Genomic DNA, 8669 nt, shown 5'->3' on the forward strand with positions numbered 1-8669 from the left:
ACCCGTTTATTGCAACAAATGCGACACAAACTTCAGCGTCTTCATCTGAGATCTCGCGTTCTCGTCTGAGTTCATCCAGTGACTGTTTTTAAACATGTCTAATCTTAGTGATCTTCCACTGAACGACCTTCAATACGCTTTCAAAACTTTTCTGGAAAATCCCATGTTTTCCAACTATGACAGCGGTGAGGAATTGCTCCTTTCATTTTCTGATACTTTGCTCAATGCATGACGTCATCTATGTAATTAATACTTTTCGTTATGTTGTTGTTGATATAGTATATTGTGTTATGTTCATGCATTATAGCTTACATGACTGTAGTGTGTATGTCATGCATGCAGATGGGCAAAGAAGTTACTTTTTAAGTACTTTTACAGTTTTACAGATTCCTTGATGGGCATTTAGAAGGTTTAGATGATGCTTTTGATTTATGCTGTTACATTTAAAAATTCCAGTAGGTAAATGATAGTCATGACGATGCAATAAAGCAGGAATAAACAGGTTTTGAAGGAGGGGGGGTTTGAATAGCACCATGGGACTAGTTGCATCCTCAAGTGGCCTTTATCATTCCCTCCAAAGAAAGAAAGAAGTAATTGTTTATGCATGTGTCAGTATGAAATTACTTTTAATGCTAACTTTATCTGCATTGTTCCTTTTGGCTCAGCTGGTTCCATCTTGATGGCCTGATCTGTTTCCACCATTTGAGGTGATAACTGTGTGTCTTTATTAGGACAGTTATAACACCTGCTCATTGACACATCAAATACTCATATACAATTTGACCAGAGATGTGGATTAAAGATGTGCAAGTCTGTTAATTATATTGCATCAAGTGTGCGAATAAGAAAATATCAAAACTAGAGTATTTTGAGCTCAGGTATAAATTAAACCCTGGTTTCTCATTTCTCAACTGTTTCTCCGTCATGTGTAACGAGCCAAATAAGTTACTTTTTTCCTCCAACATGGTCAATGTTTGCAAGATTTATTGAAATGCATATTTAAAGGGACAGTACACCCAAAAATGGAAATTTTCTCATCATTTATTCACCCTCATGTCATCCCAGATGTGTTTGACTTTCTTTCTTCAGCAGAACACAAATGAAGATTTATAGAAGAATGTTTCAGCTCTGTTGGTCCATACAATGCAAGTGAATGGTGACCAGACCTTTTATGCTGACTTGTGTGCTTTTTGGAGCTTCAAAGTAATCCATACGACACCAGTGGTTTAATCCATGTCTTCAGAAGTGATATGATAGGTGTGCGTGAGAAACAGATCAAAGTTTAAGTCATTTTTGTAATAAATTCTCCTCCCTGCTCAGTAAATCTCCACTTTAACTTTCACTTTTACAAGCTTCTTCTGTTTTTGTTGGTTCACATTCTTCATGCAGATTAGAGAGAAGAATTTCTAGTAAAAAAAAAAGTACTTAAATATTGATCTGTTTCTCACCCACACCTATCATATCACTTCTGACAGACATGGATTAAACCACCGGAGTCTTATGGATTACTTCGAAGCTCCAAAAAGCACATAAATCAGCATAAAAGTTCTGGTCACCATTCACTTGTATTGTATGGACCAACAGATCTTAAATATTCTTATAAAAATCTTAATTTCTGTTCTGCTGAAGTAAGAAAGTCAAACCCATCTGGGATGACACGAGGGTGAATAAATGATGAGAGAATTTACATTTTTGGCAGAACTATCCCTTTAAGGAGCCAAATCGAATATGGAGAGCCTCTGCATTTGGCACATGACCTCTAGATATCTCACAAACTCAATGCACATTTATCACATGCATGCCACTGATAGGAGGAAACCTGATCCCGGGTCGGTTAGCAACATATGAGCTTAAGCAAAGACATTTGGATGTTGGCGTTTGATTTTAACTCAGTAATTGATCAGAATGATGAACGTCTCTGCATAATGTTTGATTAATTCTGTATGAATGTGTTTGCATGTGTGTTTGGTGTAAAAGCTTAGTCTGTTCTCTGAAGCTCAGTGTTGTTCATCTGCAGGAATGTCACTAAGAACACTGTGTTCCCGTCTAGCCCACTGAAACCACACTGCACGTGCATGTTTGTGTGCGCCTCAAATAGATGCATGCTTTAGCATTCTTTGCAATGCACATTTTCAGTTATGCTGTTTAATACCATATAGTCTCAATTTGACTTGTTTCATAGATGTGTGTAATTGTAGTGCATGCATGTTCATTTAAAACAGTGGTATAACATGTTTTTTGACGTGTTTGGCTGATACCGAGATCTAAAGTGCAGCAAGCCCATGTTTTACTTTAAAGTACTGTGCCTTGAATATAGTATGCACTTAGTACCATATATATCAAAGTACCATGGTACCACCAGAATACCATAGTAATGTTTTAGTATCCATGACTGTAGCAACCAAGATTAATTTTGTGGTTACCCTTAGTTTAACCATGCTATTTGCAGTAAAACATGTAAAACCAGGTATGCACTATCTACATTGTGAGAGACTTGTGTCCTACTTATCCTGCTGCACCATTAATAATTCATGAGTGTAACAGCATGTCGTTCCTACAGTGTTTTTCCACTCTGTCTATGTTATATGAAGCATCTGGTGTATGAGGAATAGCTCCAGCACGAAAAGCGGCTGTAAACACATTTGAACTCGTGATAAATGCATGGCCTGCATACCAGACGCGCGCTCCCGAGCATGGTACACTCTGCACGTGCCGAGGCTCCGCCTACCCAGCGCGCGTGCCCGCAGCATGTCAAAACACAGCTCACACGCAAGGGTGGAAAAACCCGTCAAGATGAGGACGTAAACACATTCGTTATCATTGCTAAATATGTTTTGAAGTAATGAGAGGTTCACTGGAAAAGGGTTAAACGGTTACAAATATTTTTGAACAGTTTGGTGAATTAGATGCATTGTCTGATGTATTTATAGTCTGTAAAATCGCATGTTGATGAGGTTGTTTCCCGTGTTGAGGGTCAATAAAAGGACATTCTTCGCTTGTTTTGGAACAAAGAGACTCGTTGTGCTCATTGTTTTAGCGCAGTATAAATAGGATTAACAGTTGACCAATCAGCGAGCGAGAAGCTGCTCCTGGCTCTTTAAGGCCTGTTTAATATTCATGTTCTGTTACCGAGAGAGCCAATCAGCGCTCTGGAGGCGTGTTACTCATGAATGTGTGATTACTGAGCACAGTATTGGGAGTGAAGCGCTTCGGTGTTGTTTTGGCTGCAAAGAGAAAGCCCGTTTTGTCGTGTATATTTTAATATATATTCGCCAGGTAATATCGTACTAATCATGCCCGGACAGGATTCGGTTACTGTGGCCATCGGTCCGCAGAAATCATCAGGTTTTGTCTTAAAGAAGATCATGAATATTCCGCCTCCAAACATACTGGAGGGTCAAGACGACGGTAAGATGCATTTAACCTGCTGTTGTCCATAGCAACCATAATATAATACCGGAAATATTATTAAAGCGTTAAATGTGTTTAAAAGCACATACATATCTCGTTCAGGTTCCTCAATGCACATGACGTGTGTGTGTCAAACATCTTCACCCTTTATGGCTGCTGCATTCATTAGTTCCCTAAAATAACAGAAAGTTCCCTTGTAAAAGAAGTATTGTGGTGGTACTATGGTACCGTAAATGAATCATATGGGGTAATACCATGAAACTTTATGATTACCATTTTAATGTATTTACATACTACTACAAGGTATACAGAAGAGTACCATGTCCATAAAACCCTCATTTATAAATATCTTTGAATAAAAAAACTTATGCTAATTAATTATTATAAACCACTACATTACCATGGTACATGCCCCAAAAAATATGGTACTACCTTGGTACTTTTGTTAGTGTTCTCCTCTGATGTGCTGTTAAACTGGTCTAAATTTATCCAAAAGCTTGTACATACAATAATCTGTGCCAGATGACAACAAAAAATATGAATTAACAAACAAAAAAAATTCACCGCAGTCAGTCTAGGCTGTTTACTGTAGGAAATGTAAGGAATATAGGCCACCTCCACACAAATTTGCTCAACGTTTACATTTAAAACTTCCATTTTCAGTTTTCTAGTGTCGTCGTTTTCCAAAGTATGCGTGTGAATTGAGAGAAAAATGGCATTCTAGTGTGAACGGGAGGCGTCAATTTAGCAAAATCACACCCCCACTAAGACCCTGGCCAAATCGAAAACATTGCGTGCGGTTTTGAAAACACATTCGCTACGGTTAAGACCCCCGTTTGTATGCAGTGTCGTAAGTATACTCGTATGTGCGCTACGACTGTTCTGTGGTACTCTTAGTAGTCAACTTCAGACGCCTACGATGCGCAATGACGAGGACTGTCCACATGTTGAGAAAATACGGTATGTGGAGCGATCAGCAACCTGGACAACCAAAGTCAACTTTGGCCTTTACACCTCTTATTCACACTAGAACAGCATTTTCTCCACCGAAAACAAGATTAGATTAATAGATCTGTATTAACAGATAGTTTAAAAAACGATGACGTTGGGAAACTGGAAAAAGAGGTTTCAAACGAGTGTGGATGTTCATACATTTGCGTTTCAAAACACAGATATTTCGATACGTTTACACCATTCATCCGCATTGAAACTGCGTTTTCCTGGAGAGTTGGAGAGTTCAGAAAATGCTCTCAGTAAAGCTGCGGTCACACTGCCAGCTACTTTGTCACTGCATGTAGCCAGTTGCAATATTTCATAAAGTTAAACGCTTCTCAACTTTATCGCGCCGCTGGACACGGCCACATCCGGTCGCCAACGGTCACCGTTGCTCGTGTTGCTGGAAGTCGCCAGCTCTCATTGAAATTGAACGAGATGAGGTCGTTTTGTCGCTGCGTTTCGCTGGCAGTGTGAAAGCAGCTTAACAGCACACTTTGAAAACAACTAGGAAACTAAAAATGCAGTTTTCAAACGAAAACGGATTAGTGTGGATGTGAGCGTTGAACCGAAGTATATTTTGGCTTTTAACGATTACGGTTCAACTACAAACAATTGACAAAGTCTTCACAAACAGACTCAAAACAAATACAAGATTATTTTATTGTTGGTAATATATCTTGACGCTGACTGGAGTCACAAGTTCGAATCCAGGGCGTGCGGAGTAACGCCAGCCAGGTCTCCTTAGCAACCAAATTGGCCCGGTTGCTAGGGAGGGTAGTGTCACATGGGGTAACCTCCTCGTGGTGGTGATTAGTGGTTCTCTCAATGGGGCGTGTGGTGAGTTGTGTGTGGATCGTGGAGAGTAGCATGAGCCTCCACATGCTGTGAGTCTCCTAAGCAACCATATTGGCCCGGTTGCTAGGGAGAGTAGAGTCACATGGGGTAACCTCCTCGTGGTGGTGATTAGTGGTTCTCTCAATGGGGCGTGTGGTGAGTTGTGTGTGGATTGTGGAGAGTAGCATGAGCCTCCACATGCTGTGAGTCTCCGCGGTGTCATGCACAACGAGTCACGTGATCAGATGCGTGGATTGACAGACGCGGACTCGTCCTCCGCCACCCGGATTGAGGCGAGTAACCGCGCCACCATGTGGACCTACTAAGTAGTGGGAATTGTGCATTCCAACATTGGGAGATAAGTGGATTAAATAAATAAATTTTATGTTTTTTAATTCACGCACCATTTATGACAACAAAACTTCTGAACTTAACTCTTTCCCCGCCAGCGTTTTTTTAAAAAAGTTGCCAGCCACCGCCAGGGTTTTGGACGATTTTCGCTAAATTTTAATGGCCCGCAGAATATTTTCTTCCATGAATATATGAAGATGCTATATATCAAAATAAAGATCTGGGCCTCTGCTTTTAGGCAAAAAAAACGATTTTATTTTATCTTCATTTGTTCTTTTTTATTGCGACTTGAACAGAGGTAGGTTTTGTCAAAAAACAACATTTCAGACAAAAAGCTGAGAAAAAGGCATGTTTATGTCTGATATTTTGAGCTTCTCATACTCCACTTCTTCATGTTTGAGACGATCGCAGTCTGTATCTTTGATCAAAGAGTTGCGCACTCTTTCAAAACATGTGCAGGGGTCTTCCTTACCGTATAACACCTAAAACACGGAAACCCGGAAAATTCCGTGTTTGGCGGGGAAGCGTTTTTTCATAAAACACGGAAAATTCCGTGTTTGGCAGGGGAAGAGTTAATGCCCATGTAGTTAAAGATGTTTATATCACAAACAGCTAGTCAGAAATTACACTGAATTAAAACTCAGAGGTTCTAGTATTTTCCTTTTCCTTTTTTTTTTTTTTTAATGGAAAATTCCCAATCCTAGTCTAGAGCCGTGGTTCTCTAATGGCACTTTTCCACCGCACGTTACGGTTCGACTCGCTTTACTTATCTGAGCTTTCTTTTCCACTGCAGTTTAGTGCCGCCTCAATGCGGGCGGGATTATAGGCCGATCATCATAGTTGCGTCGCCCCATCCAGCTCTCGTTGGATCCTCTCCTCGGCTACTTACGAGACGAACGTCGGCACCTCGTTTATTAACCACGGCATGGTTTTGCGCACAGCAGATTATTTTTACAATTCGAAAGTCGCGTGAACAAATGATACTGCTATCGCTGTTGCTAACTTTAAAACTAGCAGGTTGATGTCCCGTGTTGCAAATCCAGTGAAGCCGGTAGTGACGATTCTCTCCGACCAATCAGTGATTTGCAGAATTTTGACGTCACATTTAGTATCGTCTCGGCTTGCTTGGAACCTCGACCGAGGAGGTACTAAAAAAGGTACCAGGTACTATCCACAGTGGAAAACCCCAAAATAGCGTACCATGCAGTAGAAAAGACCCATAATAGATCGCAGGTCTCTTCAATGTAAAGTGTGTATAATGCAGGCAACCATATAATTGTGTATAGATGTTTAAAAAGCGAGGAGAAAACGCTTCCCATATCTTTAGTTTTTGACGGGCTGTCAACAAAGGCTGCGTGTCCATTCAAACTCTACTGTAATTCATCTGTCACTTGGTAGAAGGTACCGAAATAGACTATGGTATGTCAACATGGACCGGTTGTGTGACATGAACGCATCCTCAAAATAAATCCAGGTCTGCAGGTAAATCACACTTCTGCTGCTGTTTGCAGTAAAACAAAATGCCAATTTTCAATACAACTTTGCCTATTGGTGGGAACAGATTGTCATATTTATCTGTTTAAAAGACATTTTTGTTACTTTTACATGATAAGTAATGTTGGTTATGGTGTTGGGTCAACACTTGGGGTCCAAAGTAAAATTGGGTTCCTGAAGCAAAACCAGTTCAGAGTGACATCACAGCGCAAGCTGTTCTTTTGGTGCTTGACTACATTATAGTTCGTCTCTCTCTAAAACAGATATTGAGAAGGAGAAACAGAGTGTGGGCGGTGATGGGTCGTCAGGTGGGGGTGTCAGTGGTGGTTCAGGGGGCATCACGGCCTCACTCACCCCCACCATCTGGGACAAGACCATCCCGTACGACGGCGAGAACTTCCACCTGGAGTACATGGACCTGGATGAGTTCCTGCTGGAGAACGGCATTCCCGTGACGCTGGAGGAGGAGTTGAATAAAGGTCTGGAGACGGAGCGGCGCGGTGGCGAGACAGAGGGGTCCTCCACAACCTCAGAGGAGCTGGCGGCCGTCCCAGAGATGCTTGAGGAGGAGGAGGAGGAAGAAGAGGAGGATACTCTCACTGATGCAGCAGAACTGGAGTTGACGACGAGTGAGTACTAACACACACACATAATTGTGAAGTGATCTTTGATAACTATACAAATTGGAATTTCATGTTGTTTCGCTGAGCATTGCTGTTATTCCCGACAGAAATACTCTTGTGTTCACCTTTCAGAAACCAAAGGTGACGCAGGTCGCTTGACGCCCACCCCAATCGACCCGGAAGAGATCGAGGTGAACATGGTGTTCCAGCCCGACCCCACAGACCTGGTCCTGTCCAGCGTTCCCGGAGGAGAACTCTTCAACCCACGAAAGCATCGCTTCTCAGAAGACGAGCTGAAACCACAGCCAATGATCAAAAAATCCAGGAAAGTGTTTGTTCCCGAGGATGCAAAGGTGAGATCTCCCAAAGTTCTCATTCAACATGAGGGATGAACTTCCTGAAAGTGCTTCTGGAGAAAACCGTAACTCTCCACTTTTCTTCTGGTTCCAGGAGTATTTTACAGTTCATTTTTAAAAATTTTAACGCTCTATTTTCCTGTTTAGAGAATAATATTAAGCTTCCTTTCATAAAATCATAAAATTATCATTTCATATGTTTTCTCATAGGATGACAAGTATTGGTCGCGGAGGAAGAAGAACAACGTGGCGGCGAAACGTTCACGCGACGCTCGCCGCCTGAAGGAGAATCAGATCGCCGTTCGCGCCTCATTCCTGGAGCGAGAAAACGCGGCAATGCGGCAGGAAGTGGCCGAGCTGCGGAAAGACTGCGGCCGCTGCAAGAAGATCATGTCCCTGTACGAGGCCAAATACGGAGCGCTGTAAGGGACAAAATTCATCAAGACACACCGCAATCTCCCCTGAAAAATTCACACCGTTTCCGCAGCTGGGGATTATGGGTAATTTGTGTACATTTGGTGGGTGGATGAGTGGACGCTAGAGCACACGTTTAATTCAGTAATGTTTTCAAGAGTGTTATGTTCAGTGGATATCAGGAAGTAAA

The 8669-nt window shown here is 41.7% G+C and overlaps 1 protein-coding gene across 2 annotated transcripts in view; it reads left to right on the forward strand.

Annotated features, from left to right (window-relative positions):
- The first annotated feature begins 8 nt into the window (after positions 1-8).
- LOC127648333 (thyrotroph embryonic factor-like) overlaps positions 9-8669 on the forward strand; it is an 11285-nt gene continuing 2624 nt past the window's right edge. The window contains exons 1-4 of one of the 2 annotated variants that reach the window (XM_052132990.1): positions 9-185; positions 7350-7715; positions 7842-8062; positions 8276-8669. The exon at positions 8276-8669 is cut by the window's right edge and continues 2624 nt beyond it. In XM_052132990.1, coding sequence (XP_051988950.1) covers positions 95-185; positions 7350-7715; positions 7842-8062; positions 8276-8491 — 894 coding nt within the window. In that variant the 5' untranslated portion in view covers positions 9-94 and the 3' untranslated portion in view covers positions 8492-8669. Of the gene's footprint in view, positions 186-3207; positions 3409-7349; positions 7716-7841; positions 8063-8275 lie in introns of those variants that run through there. The other variant, XM_052132989.1, reaches the window with a different exon arrangement.

The sequence above is a fragment of the Xyrauchen texanus genome, chromosome 8, assembly GCF_025860055.1.
Source record: "Xyrauchen texanus isolate HMW12.3.18 chromosome 8, RBS_HiC_50CHRs, whole genome shotgun sequence".
Taxonomy (NCBI): Eukaryota; Metazoa; Chordata; class Actinopteri; order Cypriniformes; family Catostomidae; genus Xyrauchen; species Xyrauchen texanus.